This window comes from Rhodotorula paludigena (assembly GCF_050403205.1).
Source record: "Rhodotorula paludigena JCM10292 DNA, Rt_paludigena_JCM10292v1_ctg49, whole genome shotgun sequence".
Classification (NCBI taxonomy): Eukaryota; Fungi; Basidiomycota; class Microbotryomycetes; order Sporidiobolales; family Sporidiobolaceae; genus Rhodotorula; species Rhodotorula paludigena.
Window position 1 is genome coordinate 102,983 of NW_027481409.1, and position 22,902 is coordinate 125,884.

Genomic DNA, 22,902 nt, shown 5'->3' on the forward strand with positions numbered 1-22,902 from the left:
CTAGACAGCCTGTCGTTGCAAGGTGCGGCACCGCTACTTGAGCGGGTCCAGGTCGGCCCAGTTGCCGAAATCTAGCGCAGGCTGCTGCTGCCTCGGCACCACAGTGGGTTGCAATGCCCCGTTCGGGTTGTATCCGGGCGGATGTGGTCGTGGCGAGGCGGCAGGCTGCAGTGGCGGGGAAGAGAAGGACGGTGTTGGCGTAGGCGCGAGCGACGGGACGCGGTTCCACTGCACGGGCGAGGCAGCGGCGGGCGGAGCTGCGGAAGGAGAGAGTGCGCCGTAGAGGGAAGACGAGGTGGGTTGGAGGGGAGGAAGTCCCCCCGTCGACGAGGTCGTCGAGAGCGGGAGGTTGTAGTTGGGCTGGTGCGATGTTGACGACGAGGACAGCGACGAAGACGTGACCGTCCGCGAGGGACCGGGCTGCAGCGGCGCGAAGCTCTTGAGCGCCGCCGTGCCAGTCGCCTTTGGCGGTGCGGGTGCCGGAGAGGCGGGTGCGGCGAGTGGAGTGGGGAATGCGGCGGGCGGGTTGATGGCGGAAGACAGCGGCCGTGCGCCGAGCGAGCTACGCGATGCATGCGAGCTCGACGCGCGTGATGGCACGCCAGGGCGCATCGGCTGAGCGGGGGAGGCAAATGTCGAAGTCGAGGCGAAGGGAGGAGAGGACGTCGGGAGAGCAGGAAGAGGCGGGGAGGACATGCCGGTCGGCATTGGCGTGATGGCCTGTAAGCGCGTTACTCATTTGTTAGTACATCTCTACAGAGCTCAAGGCCGCGGAACGCACCGGCGACTCGTCTGCAAAGATGTCGACCTGGCTTCCTCGCCCGCCGAGTCCGTCGACCTTGTGCCCGTTCATGCTCCCGCGCACGAGTGTCTCAAAGTCGGTGACCTCAGCGGCGCGGATCGCGCCCGTCCCCGTGTTCGCCGGACCGTTCAAAGCGGCGCCGCCGCCCGAGTTGGAGCTGTCTTCGAGGCGCTTGAGCTCGGCGAGGTGCTTGAAGTGCTCCGTCTCGACCCGAGTCGAGAGCTGCTTGATCACGTTCATGAAGCGCGTGAAATGCTCGACGTTGAGCAACGGGCCGATCGACATAGCCCAAAGTTGAGGGAGGATGAGAGTCGCAACTATCGCGGGGCAAGCGTCAGCGACAAGTGGTCCATCAAACCGAGAAAATGCACACACTAGCTTCGACCTCGCACTTCTTCCCCATTTCCTCGTGCACGGCGAGCGTGGCGACCATCACGCTCGGCTCCTTGGTCTTGATTTTGGCGAGCAGCGGCACGAGCTTCTCGGAGAGGGTGAACTTGTCGAGGATCTTGACCATCGAGTGGAAGCAGATGAGAGTGCTGCACGCTCGCCAAGGTGTCAATGCCTGGATGCAGAGCTGCCCCCGCAGCGAGCGGAGAGCAAGCTTACTTGACCTTGACCGAGAGGATCGTGGTCCGCGAGAACACGGTCGTGATCTTGGGGAACAGAGTCTGCTTAACGGTCTGTGCATTGTAGAGTGTGAGCCTCCGGTCGCGCATGTACGGGCATACCACCGCGACGTACCGTGTAGTCGAGCGACTCGCACAGGCCGGGGATCGCTCGCAGCGCCTTCTCAAGCACGATAGGGTTGTCGCTCTCGAGAGCATAGTAGATGAGCGGCATGACCTCTGCAGGGAGCATTGCGTGTCAGCCGAGTTGGTCGAATGTCGAATCGGAACGAGGAAGGTCGAATGCACCTTCGCGGAAGACGGCCGGCGAGCACTTCTCGTTGATCGTGCCCAAGTTCTCGATGAGCGCGACGACCGCCTGCGGCGGGTCTTTGATGGCAAATAGCGGCTTGAGCGAGGGCAGGACCTCGAGGCGGAAGTCGTCTGGCGACATTTTGCCGGCGATGTAGAGGATGTTCGGCAGGAGGAAGGGGACCAGGTTCGCTTTTCGCGTCTCTTCGAGGAGTGAAGGGAGGATCTTGCGACGAGTGACCTTGTCGGAGAAGTTGGGCAGGACCTGCACACGTGCTTGTCAACGTGTGCGCTAAGAGGGAGCATCAGGGCTGGAGCGCGCACCGAGACGAGACCCTTGAGGAAGCCCGCCTGCGCCTCGCTCGACTTTGCGGCAAACGAGTCGCGCTCGAGGAAGCGCAGCGTGCCGACGAGCAGGCCCTCAAAGTATCGGCTCTCGAGGAACTGCTTCGCGGTCAAGCGGCGATTCGGGTACCGCGTCAACAGGCTCGCGAGGACCTCCTGCACGTCCTGCGGCAGCTTGCGCCACTGCGACGCGACGAGGTTGTGCGAGAGCCCTTCTTCGAGGTTGGTGCGCAGGTTCTGCAGCGAATTGCGGTTCGAGAAGGGCGGGCCGGTGTGCGTGTGAATTGAGTGGAGGATGCAGCCGAGCGAGTACATGTCGTTTGACGGAGCAGGAGGGGACTCGTCGAGCGCGTATTCGGGGGCTGTGGCAGACATGCACACCATTAGCGAAACGCCGCAGGAGCAGCACTGACGGTGGCCGTAATCAGGACGCACCGATGAAGTCGTAGTCTCGCTGGCAGCCAGGTGGAAGGGTCGGATCGTAGTGCGGGAACTCCCACTTGGCGGGGACGCCTTGCGGATCGAAGAGATACTGTGACAACCCGAAGCCGGACAGCTTCCAGTCGCCCTGTTCCGTGCACTCCGTCAGTCTCGTCTTTTAAGCTGCTCACGAATGCACGCACCTTGGCATTGATGATGACCGCGTCGGGAGTGAGGTTGCCGTGCACGAGTTTGGCCGATTCGTGCAAGAACTGCAGTCCCTTTCCGAGCTGCGACAGTCCCTTTTGCACCTCGACCTCGTCAAGCTCGAGCTCCTGCTCCTCTTTGGAGCGGTACGACCCTCTGCGAGACGAGTCGTGCGCTGCGTCCGAGGCGCTGATCGCGTGCCGGAGCGAAGCGGTGACGGGTTCTGTCGCAAAGGTGATGGAGGACCTGCATGGATGCACTGGTCAGAGCGAGAAGATGCGCATCATCTTACGGAACACGCACCGAGACTCCTCCATGGGTTCTGCCATCTCGAGGATGCACGGATGCCGCAACCGCGACAGCGAGGAAGCCTGACGGGAACACGCGCGGGTCAGCGCGGTCCGGCACGGCTTCGCAGCGATCTGAGAGCGTGCGCACCTCCTTCTTGAGCACGTCTATGGCGAGCTTGAGGCGCTCTGCGTCGTGTGCGCGGTCCCTCCCCGCCCCACCTCGCCTCCCGGCCGCCCCTCCGCCCGCGCCGGCACTGAGCAGCGTGCCCTTGTCGGCCGTCCAGATCGAGACGAGCTTGCCGTTGCTGGCGTGCTTGGCGCGCTGCACGCGCCAGACGCCGACGGCGAGCGGGGGCGGTCCCGAGGGGTCTGGCGCGTAGTTGGACGAGAGCGAGCCCTTCTGCGCGGCTGCGAGAGCCGACGAGGCTGACGATAGGAACGCCTGCATCGCTCTGCGCGGTTCTCGGGGCTCTGGCTGGCGAGCCAAGCGGTGTGTGTGAGGGTAAGCCGCGGATCTCTCGCACCTCGACTACACTCGTCATCGTCCAGAAGGGCAGGGACTGCTTCAACTAGCTCGATTGGACTGTCATGGTGGCAGATACTAAGCTCTACGACGCCCTCGGTGCGTGCTCGCCGTTGTCGCCCTCATCTTCGTAACCTCGTTCCGCTCACCGCCCCTTGCTCGCACGCAGGCGTCTCTCCGGACGCGAGCGACAGCGAGATCAAGAAGGGTGAGCATCTATCACCCTCTACCGAGCTCGCCAGCCCCGACGAGCCGTGGCCGTCTTTTTAGCACCGCCTCGCCGAGTTCCTGCTGACCGTCCTTCGCCGTTCAACAGCGTACCGCAAGCTTGCTCTGCAGCACCACCCGGACAAGCAGGCATCTGGATCTGGCGATGCGACTCGCTTCCAGGAGATCCAGCACGCCTGGGAGGTTCTCTCCGACCCGAATGCTCGCGCCGACTACGACGCCTTTGGCGAGAAGGGTGCTGGAGGCGGGCCTGGAGGGCCAGGCGGGTTCGACGAGGCCGACATGTTTGAAGACTTCTTCGCCGAGATGTTTGGCGGCGGCGGTGGCGGCTTCGGGCGGGGTCCGCCTCCCGGCGGCGCAGGCGCAGGCGCAGGCGGGCGGCCACGGCAGAAGCGCAAGACGCAGACGCCGCCGTCCGAGGTCGAGCTCCCCGTCACGCTCGAGGAGCTCTACACGGGCTGCGCAAAGCACCTCTCGGTCGAGCGCACGCGCACTTGCGGGACTTGCTCCGGGTCGGGCGCGAAGCCTGGGAGGCAGGCAAAGGCGTGCGTCAAGTGCAACGGGCAGGGGCAGACATTTGCGATGAAGCAGATGGGCCCGTACATCCAGCGGGTACCCATGCGGTGTAACGGGTGCGAAGGGCGTGGGCTCAAGGTGCGGGATCAGGATGTGTGCGTTCCGCTTCCTCGCTTCTCCTACTTTCGTTCTCCCGCTTTCAAATCTTGCTGACTAGACTCGACTTCTGCAGCTGCAAGAAGTGCAAGGGTGCCCGGACGATCAAGGAGAAGAAGCGGGTCGACTTCCAGCTCGAGCGAGGTCTACACTTTGGCGAGAAGATTGTGATATCCGGCGAGGGCGACGAGTCGGTGCGTCCATGATACTACCTGAACTCTCGAACAAGCCCTGACGTCGCGCAACAGCCCGATTCGTCCGCACCCGGCGACCTGCACATCGTCGTCCGCCCCTTGCCCCATCCGACATTCACGCTTCTCCCTCCAACCCGCCCCGATCGCCCCGCAGACCTTTCGACGACCCTTTCCCTCACCCTCTCCGAGTCGCTCCTCGGCTTCTCGCGCCTGATCCTCATTCACCTCGACGGGCGGGGCCTGCGCGTGACCCAGCCCGCGCCAGGGCAGCGCGGCTGGCGCGTCCTCAAGTCGGGCGACGAGGTCGTCGTGCCCGGCGAGGGCATGTGGCGCAAGGGCAGCCAGGGCGACCTCCTCGTCAAGATCGAGGTTGCCATGCCGGACGAGCAGTGGGCGATGGGACTCGCGGAGAAGGGGAGCGTGGACGTCCTTCGCGGGCTGCTCCCGCCTCGGAGGCCCGATCTCGAGCGTATGGCTGTCGGTGAAGGCAAGGAGACGGACGAGGTGGAGCTGGCGGAGAAGCAGGAGCGCCCTGAGGAGGAGGAGCAGTGGGTGAGTTGACGGGGCTCTGCAGCTCCTCTCGCTTGACTCGGCTCCATTTTCTCGTGCTGGACGGTCAGTCTCATTGTGATGCGCATCGCTGACGCTTTGACTCCCGCAGTATCACGGCACGGGACGCCCTTACGACGAGGATGCCGAAGGACAGCCGGGCTGCCAACAGCAGTGACTGCAGCTCACCATGTCTGTATCATCCAGCATATCCAGCACTGTCTGTACCTATCTATTGCAAGCACCACCTCTTTTCGCTTCGACGATTGTGCCTCCGGACTTTTGCCTCTCTCCGCGGCTACACTGTCTCCCCGCCCCCGCCTCGCCCCACCACGCTTCTCTCTCGCTTCTCGCCCGTCTCCGGCCGCGCGCTGCGTGTGTGCATCGTGAGTCTGCGCTCTCCTCGCTTGACGATTTTGCTCTGCTCGGGTTTGCGACTCTTCGCCCTCCCGCTCCCGCTTCCGGCTCTCGCCCGGGCGCCGCACGTTGGCCCGGGCTGCAACTCGAGCGAGGCTCACGGAGCGCTTCGCTGAGCGCACGCAGGCTTGCAAGCGACCTTCAGTGCCGACACGATGCCCGTCACGCCGATCAAGTCGTTTGACGAGTTCCGCAAGATCATCAGCAACGAGGAGAGGACCGCGATCATCGACTTCTGGGCAACGTGGTGCGCTCCGCTTCCCCTTGTAGGATTTGCTGAACCTACAAGCTGACCGTCGCGCCCAACCACTTCGCAGGTGTGGGCCCTGGTGCGGAAGGATCCGCGTTTCACGCCCGACTTCCGCTTCTACGCTGACCTCTTCTCCTTTTGGCTCGCTGCCAGCCGCGCCATCTCGCCCATCTTCGAGCAACTGAGCGAGATTAACCCCGATCTCGACTTCTACTCTGTCGACGTCGACGCGCAGGAGGTGCGTCGTTTATGCCAGCGACCCGCTCACTCCGCGGAGGTCGCTCCGCGTCCTCGTTTGTATCTCTGACGTCTGACGAACTCGACTTCGGCAGGCCATCACTGAAGAAGTCGGCATCCGCGCCATGCCGACCTTCATGTGCTTCCGCGACGGCGACAAGATTGGCGACTTGACGGGCGCATCCCCCGTGGCGCTCAAGGTGCGCCCTTTTCCCCTCGATCAGTAGATTGGAACGCAAAGTGACCTGACGACGGTTGTGTACACGCAGGAGCTTGTGGTCAAGTATGGCGGCAAAGCTGAATGAGGTCGGCGGCGAGCTGGAACGACCGAGTGGAGAAGCGCTTCTCGCATGGGCCAACGACACGGGATTGAGATGAAACAAGGTCTTTGTCTGATTGATCCAAGCACAGGCTACAGCAAGAAGCTCTGGTGCAGAAGCACAACCCGGAGAGGCGAAGAAAAGAGGATTTCTAGCGCAGGAGAGGGGAGAGACTACTGAATGGTGAAGAAACCGCTGGCAGCCCGTCTGTTTGCGTCGACGGTCGGGTTGCCGAGCTGTGCTTTGAGAATCGTACGAGCGGTGGCGAGACCGTCGGGACAGATTCGCTTCGGGCACGAGCCAAAGATGAGGTGATCGGCACTGTAGCCGTTGTCGGTGTTGAGGATGCGCACGGTGCGGTTGCAGAACTCCTTGAGAGACAGTCCGCTGTCTTCGATCTATCAAGAAACAGTCAGTCCCTAAAGGTCGACAATCGGGGAAGATGGCACGAGGCACGCACAAGCGACTCCGAAATGTACGTGTGCCACCGCGCAAGTTGATTGTAAGGTGGTAATGCTACACCGCTCGGACCGAGGACGTCCGAATAGCTCGTGAAAACGTCGCTCGAGTAGTTGCACAGGGTGAAGCCGGCTCCGCGATCGGGGGTCCATTCAATGGTGCGTAAGAACGCATTTTGTCCAACATAGATCTCGTCGGTTGAAGCATAGATGTTGCCGCGAATCTTGTAGGGAAAGGTTGCTGGTCGAGCGGTGCTGACGACTGTTGCCGTGGCCTCCGCAAGGACGGTGCGCGAAGTCCAGGGAAGACGCTCCATGCGGAGCGTGCTGGTCCGCGTCGTCAATGAGGTTGCCGCAGCAGCGGAAGCGGCCGAGGCGGACCTCGCAGCGTCCCTCATAGAGACACGCTCGGCAGGCGAGAGGCGCCTCGTCGTTGTTGAGGTGGCCGCTGCGGCGGCGGCGGCGGCAACGGAGGAGGCGGAGCGTTGAGCGTCCGTCATAGAGACACGCTCGGCAGGTGAGAGACGCCTTGTCGTCGAGGTGGCTGCCGCGGCGGCGGCGGCGGCGGCGGCGGCGACGGAGGAGGTGGAGCGTTGAGCGTCCCTCAGCGAGACACGTTCGGCAGGGGAGAGGCGCTCAGCGGCTGCCGACACAGGGTTTGCCAGGACGCAGGTGGCCGCAAAGACGAGGGACGGGAGAACGACGGCGAGATGCATGGCGGCAGGTCAGGTTCTGTGAAGAAAAGAGCAAAGAGACGGCGGCAAGCCAGCGTGCTGAAAAGCGAATGCATTGAGCTGCAACGGCAGTCTCAGCATGCGAAAGACCGGACGAGACAAAGCGACGCAAACAAGGGGAAGATGGTTTCGAGAAGCGAAACGGGACAAAGGGACCAGGCAAAACAAGCTAGGAGTGCCGAAAGCGACAGCACCTGCCCGGACGAGGCATCGCGTGGTTGAGAAGCACCCAAACAGGCAGCTACGAGGCCGCCGGCCAAGCCAGAGCTGTGGCGTACTTCGTGCGACTCAGCAAGAGGGGCAGAGGGCTCCAAGGCCATGAACGACCTCACCGGGTTCACTGGGGGCCAGCAGGCTAGACAGGGGTCGCTCGAGCTCATCAGCTTGACGCTCGGCCAGGCGTGGAGCCCTGGCCAGGGCTTCTTGTCAAGTTGGCTCATCAGTCGATCAGCCCGGAGGAGAGGTTGACGCCCCTTGGAACGGCGATCTGTGCATTGTCCACCACAAGGCAGCTCTGTATACTGTTTCACGCAGTCTGCAAGCTGTCCAAGCCGGCACAGAGTGATGCTGAGGAGGATGACGAGGGGAGAGCCAGGTTGACCGACTTGTCGGCTTGGACTGCTCGACCGTCTCGCGCCCGGGTACTCGCCTCCACGTGCTATGACTGCGTCTGGAAGAGGCAAGCTGCTTGTCCGCGGCTCGATCAACATCGACGGTGTGTTCCACTCGCTCTTCTCCGTCTCGACCCCAGAGACTTAGGCAAGGACTGAGGTCGATCTGCTGGGCTTCCGCATGCGCAGAGTTCTTTGTGGTTCCTCAGTAAGTTCGTTCGTCTCCCGGAAGACCATATCGCTGGACGTCAAGGCTCATGCTTGCATTTCAGCATCGTGCGGTCGGGGGAGACGCTGTCTTCAACCGATTTTTCGCGGCGAGCGGGTCCGTCTGCGTTCCTCAAACATTATAAAGGGTCCTCGAACTGATTGCCGTCGTCCGCAATAGGAGGGAAAGGCGCGAACCAGGCTGTTTCGGCTGCCAAGGTGCGTTTTCGTTTCCCGCAGAAGGCCAGGTCTCGCGAAGGCCAGGTCTCGCGAAGGTCGACTGATCCGGTGCTGCTGTATTGGTCACCTCTGCGCCGCAGGCTGGCGCCGACGCACACTTTGCCGGCTCGATCGGCGAGGACGGAACCTGGCTGCGGCAGACGCTTGAAGGCTACGGTGTCGGCGTCACGCTCCTCCACACGGATGCACAGGTGCGAACATTTTGCCATGTCACTATGAGCATTAACGTACCGACACTTCATGATGCCTACAGCTTTCGACCGGGCGTGCCATCATCCAGCTCTCGACTTCGACCGCGGACAACTCGATCGTACTCAACAAAGGGGCAAACTTCTCGCTCGCCGCGCCGCCTCTCTCGCCCCCACAACTTTCCAAGTACACCCACCTCCTTCTGCAGAACGAGATCCCGCTCGACGAGACCAAGCGCGTGCTGCGCGACGCGCACGCCGCCGGTCTGACCACGCTGCTCAATCCGAGCCCGATGCTCACGCGCGAGGAGCTCGCTGCCTTTGAGTGGAGCCAGCTGGACTGGCTCGTCATTAACGAGGGCGAGGGCGAGGACCTGCTGCTCGCGCTGGCGGACGGGGTTGAGACAGGCAAGGGCGATGCAAAGGCCTTGCTTGGCGCGCTCAGGGCGACCGTCCTCCGGGCTCTGACGGGCGTCATTATGACACGTGGCGCCGAGGGCGTCGTGGCGAGCTTGCGGGGAGGTGAGGTGGTCGAGGTCGGACCGGGCAAGGTGGTCGGCGAGGTGAAGGACACGACCGGCGCAGGCGATTGCTTCACCGTACGTCTCGAGTCTTCCGTTTCGACCACGGCAGTCCAAGCGCTAGAGACACTCACTATTATCTTTGCGCTCCTCGCAGGGCTTTTTCGCGACGCTCTTGTCGACACTCCCGCGCGACGAGGCTCTCTCGCCTGCGACTCTGGCGTCTGTCCTCTCGATCGCCTGCCAGGCAGCGGCGATGTGTGTCGAGAAGCACGGCGCCATGGAGAGCGTACCAACGCTAAAGGATGTGAAGGAGCGGATGGGCGCGCAGTGGGACGAAGGGAGACCATGGGAGTCATTGCGGGCGTAACTTGCAATTGGCGCGCATCCTCTGCCTACCACGCCACCTCACGATCCGGGAGATGATGACAAGAACCTCAGAAAGCATTGCAAGCTAATCACGAACCGACAGCTTGCGCCCATTCTTCGAGGTCAAAGTCGTCCTCGTCCTCGTTCTTGCCCTCGTTCTCGCCTGCGCGGACCGCAATGACAACAAGCGGTCGGCGCTGTGGCGGCGCGCCATTCTCCCAAGCTCGACAAAGCGCCTCGACCGTTGTGCCCTCGCGGTCTGACGGGCAACCGTAAGTGAAGGTCTCGAGGTGCGGCGGAAAGCACATAGACTGTGCGTCTGAGTCGAAGAAGGGAGATTGAGCGGTGTGCGTGATGAGCAGATGCCTCAACGTGGGCGGCATAGCCAAAAGCGTCCCGCATAGGCCGGCGAAGGTGCTCTTGTGCCACGCGAAGACCTGCAGAGCAGGAAAGTGCTCGAAAAGAGACGCCAGAGGGGTGCGAAGGGTGCATTGACTGATCGTGAGAGTAGTGACACTGCGAATTGGCGTCGAGAAGGGCGGGATGCGCATCTTATAGATTGCGAGGAAGCGGAGCGTGTCAGGCAAGTCCTGCCAGATGCCGATGGGCGGATTCCACTCGAGCGAGTCCATAAGGTACACGTATTCGAGCCCTGTGCGCGCTTGTCAGCCCCTGCCACGCAAGAATGAGGAGATAACGAGACATGCCGGGGTACTGATGCACGCGCCATTCTGCCCCGTTCGGCGGCAAGCTGACCCACAGACGCCGTACTGCGGGAAGCCATGAAGGGAGCGTGTCGGGCCAGCCATCGGTCTGATCCCACTGCGTGAGAGTGAGGTCGAGGGCTTCGACGGAGCGGCAGGCCAGAAGCGCATCCACCCGGAGCTTGGTTGTATTCGCCTCGCCCTCCTTGGCCTCGTACACGATCTTCGCAATGGGTGAGAGCAGTCTGTAGGCCGTCGACGACCAGGCGCGGCAGACGAGCGGCAGCGTGAGCGCGAGCTTGCGGACCTTGGGCAAATTGCGGCGGGTGTAGAGGGGGACGGAGAGCTCGAGGATGTGTAGCTGAAGCTCGATCGGAAGCACCGGAGCCATTCTCGGCCTCTCTCGAGCGGTTAGAGGAAGCGCGAGTGTGAGGTTCAAGGACAAGCAGACGGTTCTGCGAGGACTTCACGCTGCCTCGGCGCGATGAAGCCAGTCGAGGCCGCTACCGCTACTGGGACGGCTCAGAGTAGCTACGAATGCGTCCACTGCTGCGCTCCTGTCTCGAGTCTCTGTGCGCCGCTCTCATCAGCTGCTTCGCTTCGAGGCGCACTCACGCCTCGGCATCTGCACAGTCCTGACTTACAATGACCCGAGCAATACGTCGCTGCTTCAGTGTCCGAGATGCGCTCGCTTTGCAGATCCGCACCTGTCGTTTCCCTTCGTGATCAACCTCCTCGACGTGATCCTCCTCAAGCCCTCGGTCTATCGCCACTTTCTGCGTAACCGCGGTGGCCCTACGAGACAAGAGCGACTGCAACACCAGGCTCACGAGACGCTGGGACTCGGCAGTGTTGTGTTAGCATGCGACACCTGCAGGTCAACTTGCCTTCTTCCGCCTCAGACGTCGACTTACGCTTCCCACGCGCAGTGACTCGGTCATTCGGCGCTGAAACCAGCTCAGACATCGACGCACTTGCACTTTACGCGCAAACGGCATTCTACTGCTTGATCGGTGCGCACGCAAATAGTTCGGTTGCGTGCAGAGTCAGGTCTCACGCTGCTTGCATGCAGAGACTGCTTCCTTGCTCGCCTGCATTGCGCTCTCCGCTGCCTTGATTGTTCTTCCGCAGCGACGCTGGCAAGAGTGCGTTTCTGAAGACGGAGCCTGCCCAGTCAGGCTTCTGCTCATGTCCAATGCACGCAGCCTCCGCCTCGTTCCCCTCACCTTCTTCTACGCTACGTTCCCGGTCATTCTTTTCCTCGTCATCTCGTCTATCATCTGGCGTGCCGAGTACTTGCCTGTGTCACCCGCTTCCGCAAGCTCGGCCACCCCACCCGTCCCCTTCCTCCTTTCGTCTCTCTCGGCGCGCCTCGACGCGCTCTACACCGCCCATACGGTAGCTCCTGCGTCCTCAGAGAACGGTTCAGACGCTTTCCTGCGCTTTGTGGCAAGCTTCAGCCGGGCAAACCTCAAGAGCCGACTCGCGGAAGTCGCGAGCGCGCGCGGGTGGGCGAGCGAAGCGCTTCTGCGTAAGTGGGTCGGAGGCACCAGCGCAGTTGTGGCGTTTTCGGGTACGTGCTGTCTGTCTGTCTTTGCGCTCAAGAGTCTCTTGATTGACGTTAAATGGCAAGCAGTCCTCTTCCGGACCTCGAAGCGGAAGACTGCGGCGGTCCTTTTGCTCGCATGGCTCTTCCACCTGATCGCGCTGCACGCAATCGATCCATATCTCTCGTGAAATCTATCTGGCCGTTAAGCCTGGTCGAGCGTGGATCTGACAATCGAGGGAGGCTCCTGACAGCGCGAGAGCAATGCGAGGCGAACAAGCAGGCAACTCTCTCGCACCTACAAAGGCCCGCAATCGGCACGAACCGTCTGTCTCATGCTCCGCTTCGCTCAACGTCTCAAGCTTGGAGGTCGTAGATATTCAAGAGCAGCGCGACCTCCCGCTCGGCGATCTGAAGACACTCTTGCCCTCTCCCACTCGCTCGCGGGGACTGCCGCGCATCCGCAGAAACGCGACGCAGCTCGGTATAGCATGCTGGCTTGTCTTGCGGGTGCGACCTCGCCCACACACAGCTGCATCGATGCCGGGGCGTCTTCAAGTTACCCTCATCGAGCATTTCCGGGCGAGCCTCGCATAGGTCAGCGTCCTTTGCGGGGACAGCTATGTCGGTCACGGGGATGCTGAGCTTGCCGGACCGCGTGTCGAGGTCCCCCAACCAGCCGTGCGGCAGCCAAGAGGTGTCGGGTCTTCCGTTGGAGGGAGCGTCTCACCTCCTGGCTTCCTCAGACATGGTCATCAGCAGCACTGGACGTCGATCACTTACTAAGAGACTGATCGACACCCTCGGTGGCCCACGCTAGCCTGCCAGAGACACGAAGGCCCGCTCTTCGGCACCCGCTCCCTTCCGGTCAACAGGCATTCATTGTGGTCGGCCGAGCCTGGACGGCAGCTATGTGGGTCTGGCCTGAGTTTCTCCTGCTGCACGTGCTGGTCCGAATCACTCGATCGCTCTCCGTCCACTTGGCGAATTCGCCTCCCTGTGCTCACTTCGACCAGCATCTGATCCTACCCCTCGCATTACTCCACGGTCCAGGCAAATGGGACCCCTCGAGGCAAGCTAGCCACGTTCTGAGATGCTTGCCGTGACATGTGCCGCATTTCCTGCTGTCGCTCTCTCTTCCTTCTTCATCGCGTCCCCTCTCTCACATTCATCCCGGGCTTGTCTGCCCTCTCCGGGCCTCACACTCGTTCCACCGACCTCTACATTCGTTTCTACACGCCCGCCGCGCCATGCGCGTCTGCATTCTTGCCGCCCTAGCGGCGTCGTGCGCCGCGACGGCCTCTGCCGCCTTCTCCGGGCACGAGGCTCGCGCCGCCCACCTTCAGGCTCGTCACGCTCAGCTCGCCGCTCGTAACAGCTCGCTTGACAAGCGCGGTCTCATCGGCGACATCCTCAACCCGATCCTCGGTCCCATCCTCGGCAACTCGGGTCGCTGTCCGTCGAGCTTCAAGTGCAACGGCAGCGGCAACGATGGCTACGAGTGCGTCACCGCAGCCACTTACAACTTCTCGGGACTGATCTCGTCTGTGTGCGCTGCAGCTACGATTCAAACGGCCGCGGTCGCCCGAGCTGGGCGCCTTCGGGCTTCAAGTACTTCGGCTCGTCTCACGGCTGGCTACCGGCCAAGAATTGGCAGTGCGGAGCCGACTGGAGCATACCAAGTCAGTGCGACATCGGCAAGGCGACCTGGTGGTGCGTTCGGATCACCGATGCCTGCGAGCCCTTTGCTGATGTCCTCCCTTTAGGGCGCCGACGTCGGTTTGGAAATCGTCGCACCTCTCGCTCGACCTCGGCAACATCCTCGGCTTCATTCCGTCGTGGTGGGACTGGATCAAGCTGCCGCTCGCGTCGTGGCGCTGTGACGGCTCAGGCAACGACGGCTGGGATGTCGACTACAACGGCAACAACCGTCCCTCGTGGGCGCCGTCGTCGTTCCTCTACTTTGGCGGCTTCTGGGGTCCGCCTAAGGGCTGGATTTCGCCGGATGACTGGGCTATCCCGGGCGAATTCCTCAACGCCTGCGGCAAGGCGACTTGGTGGAGTGCGTTCTCGCGTTCTTCCACCGTGGCGACGCTTGCAGCTTACAAACTTGCGATCACAGAGCCTTCTGCGGGCTGGCTCAAGTCGCACTGCGGTGCGCAATTCAGCATCACGCTCCCGTCTTGGTGGGGCCTCTCCTTCTACCCGGCTCGCAACTACGAGTGCCGTGGCGATGGTAAAGACGGCTTCGAATTTGACTGGCAGGGCTCCAAGGCCCCGCTGTGGGTGCCTTCGGGCTGGAAATGGTTCGGGACGTACGTTCTCCGTCCTTTCCTGCATCATGCGCTTCAAATTTTGCTCACAGTCCGCATACAGCATCGGTTGGAACCCGGTCTTTGGCTGGAACGCCCCTGTAGGCTTCAAGTACCCAATCGAGTGGGACCCGTCTAAGTGCGGATGGTGGAGTGCGTTCTTTGCCGCCGTCGCGCGCTTGGGTGCTGACTGACCGCTCTCTTCAGCCCCTCCGCCCAACAGCATGCCTACGACGACAACTTCGTCCTTTGTCAAGACAACTACGACACGCGCTTCGTCGACCAGTACGACGTCGACATCGGTCGAGCCGAGCAAGACTTCAACTCCGTATCCCGACAAGGACTGGCAGGCCGGCGGCGATCACGACGGCCAAAAGTACGACTACAACGGCAACACCTGCCCGTCTGACCTGGGCGAGGGCGGCTGGCTCTGGTATGGCACGTAAGTCGCATCTTCAACCGTCTCTGCCGCGATCGCGAGCCTGACCCCTCCTTGCCCCTCCACCTAGCAACCTCGGCTGGCTTCCCAACAGCGCATGGGACAACTCGCAGAGCTGGTTCCCTTCGCAGAAGGAGCTGCAGGCGCTTGAAAAGTGCTCGTGGTGGTGTGCGTCTGAAAACTCGCCCGTCTGGAGCCTGCCGAGACCCTGACCCGCTTCTCTGCTACAGACCCGGACCCCAACTGGTTGCTTCCTGACGGCATCAAGGGGCTCAACATCTGGATCCAGCTCGGATGGGTAGACAAGCGTCACACTGCTTCGAGCACGACGACCGTTGCTTCCTCGACGACGACGACGACTGCCGCGCCCTCGCAGACCGCAAACCCGGAGTGGCCGAGCAAGGAGTGGCAGTGCCGCGGCGACGGCTGGGACGGCAAGCCCTTCGACTTCGACGGCAAGACGTGCCCGTCAACCCTCGGTCAAGGCTCGTGGCAGTGGTTCGGGACGAAGTACGGTTGGGCTCCGAGTCCTGGATGGGACAACACGCCCGAGTGGGTGCCGTCGTCGTCGGAGCTCGAGATCCTGGCTAAGATCACGTGGTGGTGTAAGTCCTCCCTGCCTTCCTCGCCTCGCCCTGCCCGATCGCGCTCTTTTTCCTCGCTGTGCCTCTCGCACCTGCGCTTTCGAGGAATCTGACGCCTTCTTGGCGGGCATGTGCGCAGACCCGGACCCGAACTGGCTGCTCCCCGACGGCATCAAGGGCCTCCAGGTCTGGATTGACGCAGGTTGGGTCGACAAGCGCCCTTCACACACGACCTCAAGTGCCGCACCCACCACGACGTCGACGCCGCGGCCGGACCCGAAATGGCAGTGTGACGGCTCCGGGAACGACGGCAAGGAGGTCGACTTCAACGGCGACCGCTGCCCCGACAAATTTGGTGCCGGAGGCTGGCTTTGGTGGGGTAGCAACATCGGCTGGGCTCCGCATTACTCGTGGGATCTCGTGGGCTGGAAGCCCAGCACCGACGAACTCTTGCAGTGCGGCAAAGTGAACTGGTGGTGTACGTTCCTTCTGCGCTCTCTCTTCAGCGACTTTCTCCTGACGTTTTTCTGATCGCAGACCCCGATCCCGACTTTGTCCTCCCCGGCGGCGCTCTCTGCCCGCTCACGTGGACGTTCGCCGGCTGGCTTGATCTCCGCAAGCCCTCGTCGGACTACGTATGCTCGAACACCGGCGAAGACGGCTACGACTTTGACCATCAGGGAAACAAGCGGCCGTCGGGCTATGCGCTCGGCTTCCGCTGGTTCGGCCTGAGCAAGGGCTGGCAGCCATGCGCGGGCTTCAAGCTCCCGTCGGCCGGGTGGACGCCTCCGGGTGACTGGTGCGTTTAAGCTGGATGATCGAGCTCGAGCAGAGTTTTGACTGACCTCTGTGCTTTGCTCAGGGACGCTCGCGGCGCTACCTGGTGGGTCCCCAACACGAAGTGGACCGTCCCTTCGTCGTTCAAGTGCCCGACCTTCTGGCCAAAGAACCTCCTGCTCGGCACCCTCGGCTCGCTATTGTGGTGGTGAACGCCGTCGCCTTGTCATCCATGGCTCGTCGCTCCCGCCCCAATCCTTTCTCCCTCGCCACACCTCTTGTCCTCCTCGTCTGCCGCCTTCGTGCGATCTGCTTCTTCTCGTCTGTCTTCTCGTTTCGATTTCTCCATTCCCTCTCTTTCACCGTGGCCGATTTCTCCGCGTCTCGTTCCGCCACCTTCAGGCATCTTTTCGCCGGTTCCCTCTGTATCCCGTCACCGCAGTGCGCGTCGACCTGCAATCAGACTGTATCGCCTTGTCATCTTTAAATCCGCTGTTCGAGGCAAGCTTGACCTCTGGAGCGAGTCAAGTCGCCGGCGGATGCTGACTCGGAAGGAAGAGAGCCGCCTATGCCCCTCCTCGCACTTGAGCGCTTCAGGCGAGATCGTGACGAGTAGGTGTTGCTCTATCGGGTCACGCTCATCGTGGGTCTGCGACAGCATTTGCAGCGCAAGGCTGACTTGTACAAACCGTATAACAGGAGCGTGAACCTGCGCAGCGCCTATGCTCCATCCCGCACAACAGGTCATGTGTAATCCGACTCGTCACCCTTGCCCGGTACGCCATGCAGCTCGCGCGTTTCACTGCGAGCCTGCGGCTCCTCGAATCCGCCCGCGAACGGCCAGCGCTCTTCCTGGCGTCGCCCGTCGCCTCGCAAGGCGTTCGGGCCGAAGTCGGCTTCCGCCCACGCGCCCGTCGCGGGCGAATCGAGCTGCTTCTCGTATGTGGTGTCGTGCGAGTAATTCAGCGGTGGTGAGGTTACGGGCGGGAGCGGCTGAGCCGCTTCGTACGCTCGCGGGCGGCGCGCAGGCGGATCGGGCGCGTCCGCAGCGGGTCGGGCGAAGGAGGCCTGCGGAGAGTCGACGTGGGAGATGGCGACGCCGCTCCCGAAGATAAGGCGCTGAGGATGGGCGAGAGGTGGACTAGTCGGACTCGCAGGTGAGAGCCAGGACGACGAAGTGAGCGAGGCTTCCGGGCCGCTGAGCGTGTGACGATGAGTCGGCGGCAGCGGGCGACGTGCTGGCGACGGATGGTCGTAAGATGCCATGTTCGGCTGCGACTGGACGAGCGGGGGCGGCAAGGAAGAGATGGCATCGGGAGGCGAAGAGAAGCGCTTCGCGATGAGCGAGACGCGCGAGTTTGAGCGCTTGTGGCGAGCGTCAGTTGCCGGTTGCCGCTCCTGATACAGTGCACCACGGCGTTAGAGCTGGCAGCGTTGTGAGAACCAGTCGAACAATTCGCCAGCGCACCTGCTGCTCTTCCGCGCTCTTCGTGCCCTCGGGCCCGCGTCTCGATCCATGTCCCGCATACTTGGCGCTCATGCGGGCAACAAAGCTGTCCTGTCGCTGCGGAGCCGTCGAACTGCGAGCCGCCCTCTCGCCATCTTCGCCCTCGTGCTGCAGGGTGCGCCCAAACTCGTCCGCCGCGCCTCTGCCGGACCCACTCGCAGGCGCGCTGCCGTAGCGTGGAGTGGGCCGACGCAGGACCTCGTCGACCTCTGCATGCTGCGGGAAGGCGCGCTCGTGACCTGGCGATGCCGAGCGTGACTGGGCGTGTGAGTCGTGCAACGGCTCGGAGCGGTAGCCGGAAGAGATCGCCGGACTCGCGTCGCCGCCGACGTCCCGACTGCTGCGTCGGCTCGAGTTATACGAAGGGCGTTGAGGTTCGGACGAGCGGCCGTTGTCGAGGGGCGAAAACGCCGGACGAGGGGTTGTGTCTCTCCGAGCTGCAGTCGGCGGCTCGAAAGTCTCGGTCGGGCGCGAGCGCCGAGCAGGCGATGGTGGTCGGCCAGCGCCAGTCGCGCTGCTCGACGTTGAGAGCTGCGACGAGTGAGCGCTGCTGCTTGTCGTCGTGGTGGTCGCGGTCTGAACCGTCGAGCTGGAGGGCGCTCGCGGGCCCCGCAGTGTCGCCCTGCGGTCGACGTCGGGCTCGCCCGAGTCGGTGGAGGCGATGGCTGCTGCGGCCTCGCTGGTGAGGTACCGCGCCGCAGACTCCATGCCAGCTTCGCACCAGGCGCCGGCGCTCACGACGCGCCCGAGCTTCTCCCCTCCGCCCTTCTTCGTCGCGTCGACCTTGACCTGCCACTCCTTCTCAGCCAATCCACAGAAGACGCGCGCCACCTCGCGCGCGACGCTTTCGCGCCGGTCGGCGATCGCAGCAGCGTAGGACGCCTTGGTCTGCTGGATCTGGCCCGACAGGCCCGACAGTGCGTGCATGTAGGTCGAGTGTTGCGCAGTGAGCGAGTCGAGGGCGGCGTGCATGTTGCGTGTCGAGGAGGAGGAGGCGGCGTGAGCGGAAGACTGATAGGACGAAGTAGCCTTCGCAACGCGAGCGTCGAGAGCGGTGACCGTGTCTTCGAACGCCTTCTCTTCTTTCTGTCGATTACGGATGCATCAGCGAAGCTATTGCACGGCCCAGTAGGGACAGAGCGTACGGCGGTGCGCTTGAAGAACTTGGAGACCAGGTCGTTGAGCGCCTCGTACTCCTTCTGGACCGCCTTGGCGTGCTTGCCGTCGACCTCGCCGAGCGTGTCGAGCATTGTAGAGGCGGACATAAGCGCCTCGACCACGACGTCGCTCTTGCCGCCCGCTCCTCCCGCGCCCTTCTCGGTGAAGCCGCCCGCGACCTCCTTGAGCGCCTTTGCGACGCGGCGCTCGGCCTTGGACTCGGCAAGTTTGGTCTCGCGCAGCTCGTCGAGAGCCACGAGCAGCCCACTGAGCGCTGCGAGTGTCTTGTGCAGCGTCGCTCGCTCGATGCCCTGCTGCGAGCCGGACGCGGAGCGGGCGTGCGACGGTGAGGGCGGCGCGGTCTGCTGCGGGAACGGGTACCCTGGGCTCGCTCCACCGCCTCTCCCAGTGCGCTGGATGGGCGAGACGGGCGGCAGCGAGACGGGGCGGAGCGAGGGGCTCGTGCGCGGCGACGACGATGAGAAGGAGCGCGGTCCGGGAGGTGGCGGGAGGAGCAGTGCCGGCTCGCTCGAGTCCTTGCTGAACGGACCAGACAGTCGCTTGAGCATTGTTGCGCCAGAGTCTCGCAGCGGCGACACGAGGTGGACAGAGCGAGGTTCGGTGAGCGCGACGAAGAGGGGCGCACGAACCGCGCGCGACGACGCTATCGCCGATGTGCACGGGCACGTGCACGGTGTACTGAGCTACCTCTGCGCATTTGGGCAGCGTCAGCTGCGAGAGACGCAGATGTCGAGCGCCCAAAGTTGACTTGGGAAGGTTCGCCGTTCAAGCCGTTCGGGCCCACGGACCGAAAGCACAGCAATGCAAGAGAGAGTAGACACCAGACATCCCACTTCCAAGCTCGCGGTTCCCGCCTTCCTCGCCGCCCTCACAAAGCGGCCACCCCCGAGATGATGTCGTCCATCTCGCTCTGCGCGCGCGCTTCCGGGTCCTGCGCCCCGTCGCGGTACTGCTCCGCGTCCCACTCGTCGCCGGCCCACCCGCCCATGTCGTGCACGTAGAGGAGGAACTGCCGCCACTCGTCGTCGAGCGCGAGCGTATCGGCGTCGCCGACGACGACGAGGCCGGCTTGCGCGCGCGTAAGGGCGACGTTGAGCCGCTTAGGGTTCGAGAGGAAGCCCAGCGCGAACGACTTGCTGTTGGCGAGATGCTCTTCGTTTGAGCGGACTGTCGAATTGATGATGAGGCTGACGGTACAAAAAACGGGCGGCGGGCGGAACGCGAAGTGGGAGGATGGCGGGAGACGAGACGAGGTGAGTGGAAGGCAGATGTGAGCGACGCATGCTACGGGTCAGCTTGCTTTGACAAAGGCAACGGCGGTGAAGGGCACGCACGAGCGCTCGGAACCCTGGAACTGCTCGACGGAGCCGATCGTCATCTCGGGGCGGTTGATCGCCTTGCGCAGCTTCTTGACCTGCGCCGCATACGGTGCGATGATGCCTGCAAGCAATACAACCTCTCAGTACCAGCGCGAGGCGCACGGAATGGACCGGCAGGTCAGCGAGACTGAGGTGACAGACGCACCGATGTCCTTGTCCTCAAGCCGGAGCCTCGAGCGCGTCTCGAGCAGCCCGCGCACGTACGCCTTGACGACCGTGATCTCGTTAACGTTGAAGTAGCTGACGTTGGTGCCCTCGCGGTCGTCGCGCCCCTTGACGTTGTGGAACAGGACCGGGTAGCCCGTGTGCGGCCACCCGTCCCAGCTCTGGAGGCGGTTCGCGATCGCGGGCGCGGCGCACGCCTCGAGCTCGGAGCCGTAGAAGGCCGCGTTCGGGTAGCGCAGGATCGCAGGGTGCGAGCGGTAGTTGCACAGGAGCTTGACGTAGGTCGTGCGGCGCAGCGGGTGGTCCCTTCTGTCGGCGTAGTTGGGCAGCTGCATCAAGCGCTCGAGGAGCGAGACGTTCCTAGAGAAGGCGTTGCCGACCGGCGAGTTGATGATCTGCGTGCGGTGTATGGGTGAGTCGACGAGGTCGTAAGGAGAAAAGAGGCTCTGCGCACCGGACCGAGCTGCTGCGGATCGCCGGCGAGCACCACACTCGCATTCTCGCCCGCGAGTGCAAGCGGGAGCATCGCTGCCAGGTGCGAAGGATCAGTACCGGAGGCGAGGGAGGTGCGAAAGAGTCGAGGTAAAGACACACCCTCCGGCTCGGTCGCCTGTCCCGCCTCGTCGACAAAGACATGCGAGAAGTGCCCGCCTTCGAGCCCGACGCCGCTGAGGATGCTCGCCGAGTAGCACGTCGACACGATCACGCGGAATTTCCTCAGGTCGTCGACCTGGGGGCATGCGAACGTCCTCGCGTGGACGAACGTGAAGGGCTCGACGGACGTGGGCACGCCCGAGCGGAAGCGGCTCGGCGCGTTGAGGCGGAGCATCTTCTTCGGCCCAAGCGAGGGTGCACGTGCAGCGAGGCGCTCGCAGAGGATGTCGGCCGCGGCGTTCGAGGGCGCGGTGAGGAGGAGCCGCGCGTTGGGCTTGTACTCGAGCAGCTGGCAGCACGCCTCGATGAGCGTCGTCGTCTTGCCCGTCCCCGGCGGGCCGTACAGGATGAAGGGCGCGCGGCCGGACGTCGAGTAGTACATGGCGAGGACGGCGTCGCGCTGGTACGGATTGTCCTCGATCTCGGGCGCAAAGAAGCGCGGGTGGGTCATCGAGGTCTTGCGGCTGACGCGATTCGGCTGCTGGGTCGAGGGCGGGAAGAGGAGGCTTTCGCGCGGGAGAGGCTGGCGCAGGGCGCGGATGGTGCGGCGCGTCGGGATGGCCGTCATGGTGAAGTGCACCTCGAACCGCGCCGAGGGAGGCGGCTGGAACTTGGCCGGAAACTTGAGGAAGACTTCGATGCCGCGCACGTCGTCGGCAGTACCCTCGAACCACTTGTTCTCCGGGTCCGTCGAAGCGTGCACGCGAATCTTGTCGCCGCGCATGACGTTCGGGTGCTTGTCCACAATGCCGGGCACGGCGAGGATGTACGTGTTTCCAGAGACCTTGCCGAGTGCTGCGCCATGCATGTCGTATTCGCGAAGCTGGAGTCTGCGGAGGGCGTGAGATCAGCAAGGAGCAAGCGGGGGGAGGGCGGAGAGCACGTACTCTTGTGCGACCTGTTCAGCCCATACGAGCTTCTCCCAGTACGGGGCGTATGTCTTGTACGAGAGCGGCGGTACATTCTTGCGGAACACGGCGATCTGCTTGCCGACGCTGTTCTCCTCGAGCAGCTCACGCAGCCACGCCGGCGGCGGGTACAGCGGCAACTTGCCGACCCAAGGGACGTTGGCGGCGAACTTGGTCTTCGGTCCGGGGACGAAGGTGCGCGCGCGAGGCGTCTTGCGCCGCTTGGCCTTGAGGACGAACGGCTCCTTCGGGCCGAAGGCAGCCTTGTCGGTGCTGCTGCCGACCTCGCCGCGGATGTCGCGCTCGATCTCGAAGTCCTCGAGCGTGTCGAGGCGCCGGAACTTGACGATGAGCGTGTCGTGAAAGGCGCCAAAGATGTTGCGCGGGAAGAAATGGACTTGCAGCGGGCGAGAGTCGCCGACACGGAGGTGTAGCGAGTTCCTCGCGTACGCCTGCGCCGTAAATCTGATACGAGACTTCAATGAGCATGCAGAACGAATGCAGGCGGACAAGAGGGAGAGACAAACCGTGGCTTGACACCGGTCGCCTTGCGGAAGCGAGCCTCGATGATCTCGCATTCAACCTCGGTTGCCTTGACCACAAACTGCTTCGAAGTGCTGTAGTCGATGGCCTTGGGCTTGTGCATGTCGTGCTCGACGACGCCGAACTCGAGAGCGTCTGCCGGCTCGAGCGAGACGCCGCACTTGGACGCCTGCGCCTCCTGCTGCGCGCGCTCGTACTGGTAGTACGACGACCTTCTTGTGACGCGGCGAGTTGAGGTGGCTCTGGTAGTGCGTGACGGGCGTCGCCGCCCCACAGACGTCGCAGTGGGCGTGGCCAGGCGGAATGCTGGCGGGTGCGGCGCTGGCGGCGCGGGCGCGCTGCTTGTGGCCCTGCGTGCCGTAGTGACCGCCGAGCGCTTCCTGCGTCGGGATGGTGCGATTGCAGAGCGTGCAGTTGAACTGGTCGCGCGACATTGCGACCCGAGTGCAAGGGAGCGGCGAGAGGAACGGGGCGAGCGAGAGCGTCCGGGAGAGCGAGGAGAC

The 22,902-nt window shown here is 63.3% G+C and overlaps 10 protein-coding genes across 10 annotated transcripts; 5 read left to right on the top strand and 5 right to left on the bottom strand.

The window, feature by feature from the left end:
- Positions 1-33: 33 nt before the first annotated feature.
- On the bottom strand, positions 34-3,432 carry SCY1 (Scy1p; the record flags this gene model as incomplete). The annotated part of the gene is made up of 11 exons (XM_076651334.1): positions 34-720; positions 782-1,119; positions 1,178-1,341; positions 1,412-1,485; positions 1,547-1,650; positions 1,720-1,987; positions 2,047-2,429; positions 2,503-2,635; positions 2,691-2,940; positions 2,998-3,065; positions 3,133-3,432. 11 exons carry the CDS (start codon positions 3,430-3,432, stop codon positions 34-36), a joined length of 2,769 nt encoding a protein of 922 aa, XP_076503128.1.
- Positions 3,433-3,572: 140 nt separating this feature from the next.
- Positions 3,573-5,328, top strand: JCM10292_005688 (uncharacterized protein; the record flags this gene model as incomplete). Its single annotated transcript, XM_076651335.1, has 6 exons — positions 3,573-3,606; positions 3,677-3,715; positions 3,824-4,406; positions 4,484-4,601; positions 4,656-5,153; positions 5,263-5,328. 6 exons carry the CDS (start codon positions 3,573-3,575, stop codon positions 5,326-5,328), a joined length of 1,338 nt encoding a protein of 445 aa, XP_076503129.1.
- Positions 5,329-5,722: 394 nt separating this feature from the next.
- JCM10292_005689 (thioredoxin family protein) lies at positions 5,723-6,359 on the top strand (the record flags this gene model as incomplete). Its single annotated transcript, XM_076651336.1, has 5 exons — positions 5,723-5,814; positions 5,885-5,896; positions 5,971-6,055; positions 6,150-6,254; positions 6,324-6,359. 5 exons carry the CDS (start codon positions 5,723-5,725, stop codon positions 6,357-6,359), a joined length of 330 nt encoding a protein of 109 aa, XP_076503130.1.
- A 188-nt stretch (positions 6,360-6,547) lies between these two features.
- Positions 6,548-7,548, bottom strand: JCM10292_005690 (uncharacterized protein; the record flags this gene model as incomplete). Its single annotated transcript, XM_076651337.1, has 2 exons — positions 6,548-6,772; positions 6,835-7,548. 2 exons carry the CDS (start codon positions 7,546-7,548, stop codon positions 6,548-6,550), a joined length of 939 nt encoding a protein of 312 aa, XP_076503131.1.
- A 678-nt stretch (positions 7,549-8,226) lies between these two features.
- Positions 8,227-9,703, top strand: RBK1 (putative ribokinase; the record flags this gene model as incomplete). Its single annotated transcript, XM_076651338.1, has 7 exons — positions 8,227-8,281; positions 8,367-8,385; positions 8,450-8,502; positions 8,566-8,603; positions 8,705-8,815; positions 8,878-9,411; positions 9,491-9,703. 7 exons carry the CDS (start codon positions 8,227-8,229, stop codon positions 9,701-9,703), a joined length of 1,023 nt encoding a protein of 340 aa, XP_076503132.1.
- Positions 9,704-9,791: 88 nt separating this feature from the next.
- JCM10292_005692 (uncharacterized protein) lies at positions 9,792-10,797 on the bottom strand (the record flags this gene model as incomplete). Its single annotated transcript, XM_076651339.1, has 2 exons — positions 9,792-10,354; positions 10,467-10,797. The coding sequence occupies 2 exons, from the start codon at positions 10,795-10,797 to the stop codon at positions 9,792-9,794; spliced, it is 894 nt and encodes a 297-aa protein (XP_076503133.1).
- A 93-nt stretch (positions 10,798-10,890) lies between these two features.
- On the top strand, positions 10,891-12,143 carry ARV1 (sterol homeostasis protein ARV1; the record flags this gene model as incomplete). Its single annotated transcript, XM_076651340.1, has 5 exons — positions 10,891-10,978; positions 11,040-11,279; positions 11,336-11,419; positions 11,479-11,551; positions 11,612-12,143. 5 exons carry the CDS (start codon positions 10,891-10,893, stop codon positions 12,141-12,143), a joined length of 1,017 nt encoding a protein of 338 aa, XP_076503134.1.
- A 1,059-nt stretch (positions 12,144-13,202) lies between these two features.
- On the top strand, positions 13,203-16,276 carry JCM10292_005694 (uncharacterized protein; the record flags this gene model as incomplete). Its single annotated transcript, XM_076651341.1, has 11 exons — positions 13,203-13,453; positions 13,513-13,665; positions 13,719-14,014; positions 14,075-14,267; positions 14,329-14,417; positions 14,472-14,706; positions 14,774-14,871; positions 14,934-15,308; positions 15,427-15,765; positions 15,825-16,086; positions 16,150-16,276. 11 exons carry the CDS (start codon positions 13,203-13,205, stop codon positions 16,274-16,276), a joined length of 2,418 nt encoding a protein of 805 aa, XP_076503135.1.
- A 532-nt stretch (positions 16,277-16,808) lies between these two features.
- Positions 16,809-19,298, bottom strand: JCM10292_005695 (uncharacterized protein; the record flags this gene model as incomplete). Its single annotated transcript, XM_076651342.1, has 3 exons — positions 16,809-17,462; positions 17,533-18,657; positions 18,717-19,298. 3 exons carry the CDS (start codon positions 19,296-19,298, stop codon positions 16,809-16,811), a joined length of 2,361 nt encoding a protein of 786 aa, XP_076503136.1.
- Positions 19,299-19,618: 320 nt separating this feature from the next.
- On the bottom strand, positions 19,619-22,833 carry JCM10292_005696 (uncharacterized protein; the record flags this gene model as incomplete). The annotated part of the gene is made up of 8 exons (XM_076651343.1): positions 19,619-19,937; positions 20,085-20,190; positions 20,275-20,689; positions 20,749-20,822; positions 20,889-21,778; positions 21,836-22,321; positions 22,384-22,595; positions 22,657-22,833. 8 exons carry the CDS (start codon positions 22,831-22,833, stop codon positions 19,619-19,621), a joined length of 2,679 nt encoding a protein of 892 aa, XP_076503137.1.
- Positions 22,834-22,902: the final 69 nt, after the last annotated feature.